Source organism: Octopus bimaculoides, chromosome 6, assembly GCF_001194135.2.
Source record: "Octopus bimaculoides isolate UCB-OBI-ISO-001 chromosome 6, ASM119413v2, whole genome shotgun sequence".
NCBI lineage: Eukaryota > Metazoa > Mollusca > Cephalopoda > Octopoda > Octopodidae > Octopus > Octopus bimaculoides.
In genome coordinates, this window is record NC_068986.1 from 61610224 (window position 1) to 61615781 (window position 5558).

At 34.7% G+C, this 5558-nt stretch overlaps 1 protein-coding gene across 1 annotated transcript in view; it reads right to left on the reverse strand.

Annotated features, from left to right (window-relative positions):
* Positions 1–1838: 1838 nt before the first annotated feature.
* Positions 1839–5558, reverse strand: part of LOC106875655 (high mobility group protein B1) — a 7993-nt gene continuing 4273 nt past the window's right edge. Inside the window, exons 2-6 of the mRNA XM_014923894.2 lie at positions 4366–4511; positions 4118–4228; positions 3873–4011; positions 3648–3754; positions 1839–3535 (exon numbers count right to left, since the gene is read on the reverse strand). Coding sequence (XP_014779380.1) covers positions 3359–3535; positions 3648–3754; positions 3873–4011; positions 4118–4228; positions 4366–4511 — 680 coding nt within the window. The 3' untranslated portion in view covers positions 1839–3358. The remainder of the gene's footprint in view (positions 3536–3647; positions 3755–3872; positions 4012–4117; positions 4229–4365; positions 4512–5558) is intronic.

A 5558-nucleotide genomic window follows, 5' to 3' on the forward strand; every position in this document is an offset into this window, starting at 1 on the left:
GCCCCAAAAGACATTCAAGACTGTTACGCTTCAGGTGATTTCAGGCAAACTCTTCCTGTCATTCCGAAAGGTACTAGAGCAGATGAGGTCCAAGCATGCCTAAAGTCCTCTACCCTGTGGCATCATGTTACCATTCTCAGTCTTAACACTAACATGACAGCTCAGCTACATGGCGATCAAATGTCCAAAAAGTTTGCACAGGACATTTTGACAATTGGTGATGGCAAGGTGCCCCTCAGCGCTGCACGAGAAATGGAAGTATGGCCATTTTGCTCTGTTGTTAATTCTGTAGATGACCTCAAACACAAAGTCTTTCCCAACTTCAAAGAAAACCACCTAAATCACAATTGGCTGTGTGAAAAGAGCAATATTAGCTCCAAAAAACATAGCTGTTACAAAAATTAATCAATAGCTGATGCATTCTCTTCCTGGCAATTTTCAAACTTACAAGTCTGTTGATATAGTTCCAGATACAAATGAAGTGGGGAACTATCCTCCTGATTTTCTCAATTCGTTGGAGCCTCCTGGACTACCTCCTCACATATTATCGCTTAAAGTTGGAACGCCTGTTATGCTACTCCACAATCTGGAACCACCAAGACTTTGCAATGGAACATGACTCGTGATAAAGATGATGACACACGTTATCGAGGCTATCATTCTTTCTGGATATGGAAAAGGTGATGTCTTTATTCCAAGAATTCCTCTTACTCTATCAGGAGCAGACATTCCTTTTACATTCAGAAGACTTCAATTCTCCCTTCGTGTCACTTTTGCCATGTCCATTAACAAATCTCAGGGTTAAACCTTCTTTGTAGCTGGTCTTCTCTTGGAAGAGCCCTGCTTCTCACATGAACAACTGTATGTTGGCTGCTGAAGAGTGGGAAGCAAAACAAACCTATTTGCATATGCTCCACAAGGAATATTGTTTACAATGAGGTGTCATAATGACAACAGCAAGAAAGTATGTACATAATCACCTTCTTTTACCAAATTTCATTGACTTTCATGTATTTATATTGATATACATATATGCATTTGGGTGTGTGTATATATATATCTATATATATATAAAGATGAAAATGTGTGTGTGAATCCCTAAAACACGAGAACTACACAACCAATTTCATTCCAAATTTAAACATGCCTCACTTAGGGTACATGTAGTGTCTTTGGCCATAAAATTTTCTAACTTCTTGCATAGTTTGAGCCCACACTTCCACTATTTCAGTATTACGTGTCAAAAGTGAAACAATAACATGTCGCTCCTGTAATTTCAAATACTTTCAATTTCATACTGAAACTATACTCTTACATATATACAGGCATACTATAAGACCTAAGTTAAAAACATTCCCAACAATTTAACTTCTCTCGTTGACATTAACACACCCATCCCCACATTTTAGAACTCCATTTTTCAGGAGCAAAATCTTTTTTACAGGTTCCAGAAGACTGGAATTTTGGAATATGCGTATAAAGATCAATAGTATGGGATACATGTGTCATGATTAGAATTTTTTACAGTGTGTAAAAAGGGAAAGAACCCTCATGTGCAATTTTATGAAATTTGAATCATAGGCATTTCAGTTCCTTACAGAAAAATCTCATTCTTCAAATGCATGTAACATGGGCAACGCCGGGTATTTCTGCTAATCTAATATAAATGTAAAAACTAATTTGTGTCAGTGTGTCGCATTTGGACCCACTCTCATGATTCAATGATACTCCTACTGTTCTTTGTGCTGGGGTGAGAGTAATAGTAGGCATAAAGACGGTGAATGTGGTGGCAAAGACAGATAGAGAGAGAGAGAAAGAAAAAGACAAAGAAAATTAGGGAGAGCTGATGATGTTTTATTAAAAGTTGTAGTGCTGATGGTGGCAGTTGGAGTAATAAGAAAGAGAAACTGAACACCGATGGCAATGGAGTGATAGTAACAGTATGAGCTGTAGTCATGATTGTGGCTGAAGTGGTAGCCAAGGCAGTCAGGGATGATGGTGAGATAAAGTGATGTAAAAGACAGAGGTGAAGGTGGCGGCGTCAGAAATGTGAATGATGTAAATGGCAGACGTGCGGTACTGTTGTTTACCATGCAGCTTTGCAATAAGTTCCAAGTCGACAAATTATACCATTGCTTTGATGAAAATTGTCCATTGGTTGAAAAACATCGTTGAAGTTAAGAAAATCTAATATGTACGCAATGCATGAATTGTCAATGTTGGACCTGAGGCCTAATGAAGAGCCCTCCACAGGATCTAGCTCAAAAGCCACCCTATTGGGCATCATGTACGCTAGTCAAACATATAGCAAAAGGAATTTTTTTTTAAATATTTTATTTCAGTTTAAATAGAATAATTACATCTTAAATTGTTCCTAAGACAACTAATCCTTGCAAGTTGAGCAAGCCTTCAGGGTATAATAATAGTAAAGAGATCATATTCTTGAATGGAAAGGGGATAAACTGTTTACCTAACCAATTTTTTTTTTTTTGTGATAGTTCAACAGGATACTATTTTAAAGGAAAACAACATTTTAAAGGTCATATGAAAACCAATTTTAAAAATATAAGAAAAATTCTTAATTTTACAATATGAAATAGGAACACTGAAGTGGTCAAAGTGATATACTGAAGTAACCAGAAATTGTAAAACAAAATATCTTCATTAATTTTATAAACAAGGCACTAATAGCTAAAATTTAGCCTGTTTTAAAGTTACAAAACTGTATATTCTGTCAATAAACCTGATAAAACACATAGTTAAATGGCAAGAGAGAAAAACAGTTATAAGCTGTCAAGTGACATGAAGAAAATAATCATTTGAAGTCATAACCCTGCCAACCACAATGGAGACAAATCAATGCCACTGATGAAGCAGCAGGATTGTCCAATAAGAATTCAGTTTATAAAGAATTTACACCCCCACCCTCTACAAAACAACAAATAAATTTTAATTATTTTACACTAAGTTAAATTGCATTGAATTCTCTTAAGTGCACACTGAGAGTAAGGCACACTTCTATCATCTGAATATAAAATAATCTGTAATCTAATTTCAAAAGGAATGTGAATAATGAAAACATATACAGAACAAAAATGAAATGTCTGATGTCAAATGATATATATAAACCACAAATCATAGCATAAAGAAAAAGAAGTTGTGGTTTAAAGTTAACATTTAGATCTTTTTTTTTTTTTTATGACGAGACACATCAACTTGGGTATAAGACAATGGCAGTGATGGAGAGAAAAATAAATCTGAGCGAAATCACCTCTCTTCTATACATTCTACAAATAATGTTTCAAGTCATTTGTAAGAATTACTGGATGAATGTCCAATATAATTTTAATTTCTCCACCTATTCATCATCCTCTTCCTCCTCTTCTTCTTCCTCCTCTTCTTCATCACCTTCACCCTCTTCCTCGGCTTCCTCTTCATCATCATCAGCCTCTTCATCATCTTCATCCTCCTCCTCTTCCTCCTCAACCTTTGCTTTCTTGACTGAAGAAGCACCTTTAATTTGTTCACCACTTTTCTATAAGCAACAATAAATAAATAAAGCTTAAACTCATGTTTTCTCATCAAAAATCATCTTTCAATACAAATTTTTTTTTGTTTTTAGCTAAAGACAATCAAGTTAACATTACCTTTTTGTATTCAGCAATTGCTACATCATACTTCTTTTTTTCTTCTCGATTTCTTTTTTCATATGGTTTCTTAACTTCATCTGTCATCTTTCTCCACTCCTCTCCAGCTAAAATAAACATGTAATATATATTTCAAAAACTAGATGCATAATGGATAATGCTTTAGTTTATCACAATCATAGAATTACAAAGAAATTTCAAATAAAAAATGAAAATATTACAAACCTAATCTGAGTATCTCTTTGTGATCAATACCCTTCCCATTCATTTTCAATCTGAAGTCATTTAAGAACAGGAAATATGAAGATTGTGGTCTTTTTGGTTTATTTGGATCACCTGAATTTTTCTGTTTATAATCTGACATCTATAGATATGAAAATATAAAACAGTAAAGATATAGACCTCTACAATACATTTACCCTACTTTTTACACACACTGACTTTCATTAGATATGCTTAGTGTATGTTACCTCTTTAACGTATCTGGCTTTATCCTTGGCAGCTTTCTCCTCAAAGGGCTTTTTCTGTACAACAGTTAGAGCCTTCCATTTTTCTGAGCATTCTTTGGTAAAATCTGAAACCTAACAATATAACTTATTACAATACAAGAAAAATTCAATACCACATTCCAAACAAGCCTAATCAATAACTGCACCAGTTCAACTCACATTTTAAGAGGCTTAAATTAAAGCAAAGCATATTATAGTATCCAACTTACTTTAGGAATGGTTTTGCCTGATTTAGCAGCCTGCTCTCTGCAATGTGCCATATAATAGAAGTAAGCAGATGTAGTTCGTTTGGGCCTATTAACATCCTTCGGCTTCTTTCTTTTACGGCCTTTGGTTGCAGCTGCAGGGAGACGACCTAGAAATGCAAGAAAAAAAATTTCAACATAATTTATCTCAATCACAAAAACACAAAAGTAAATTGTTCAGTTTAGGGATGTCAAAAAAGTAAATAAGAATTATTGGGAAGATAACTAGTAAAGGGACATAAATCAACTTACTGTTGAACAACATAAACACTGGAAACAGTAACCAAAAAGTGAACAAATGTCTCTCTTCAATGTGTGTGTAAGAGGACAAATTTGTTTATATATAAAAAAACATATATAACAGATAACTTTATGAGGATAAAAATAAACCTTTTCTATGTTATTCAATAAAGCCACCTTCAGCTTCAACAACTGCTTCTATAAGTGATCTAAATCACATATAGAATCAAGTGGTCCTGGTTTATTTTAGACATTACTCTATTGTAGCTTTCAAAGAATCTTTGGTTTTATGGACGTGTTTATTAACCTCTCAACAATGCTCTACATGTAATTGTCCAATGGACTAAGATCTGGGGAATTAGGAGGCCAAATGTTAGGGATTATGTGATCATGAAAATTTTCAGCCATCTATTCCTATTTTACTAGAGCCATGTGTGATAGTGCAGAGTCTTACTGAAATATATATGGCCCTCCATTGGCATACTCTGTCAATCCAAGGCTTAACAATTATATCCAGGACCTCAATGTAGGCAGCAGAGTTAACTCTAAGGCCTCGTGGACAGAAGTAAGGAGGCATTACATGTCCTTCAATGAATCCGGGACCCGGGGGTCCCCCCTTCCCGAACTAAAATAAGGGATTTGCAGCATATAAGGTCAGGGTAGTTGATTCCATGCAAAAAATCCGAGTTTCTTTTTTTTTTTAGTGAAAATCGTGCGGGTGTGTGTTACTCTGAAAAATTACCAAAAATTGGTTTGCAAAATTCTAATTAAAAATATATTCACATGCTAGAAATAACAGCCAAATCTCACAAAACTGCGATAACATAATGTAATCAATCTACTCACCTTTCTGCAAAGATTTCTTTCAGAGTAATTTCCCGCAAGTAATATGACAAAGTAATTCATGTGAAATTAGA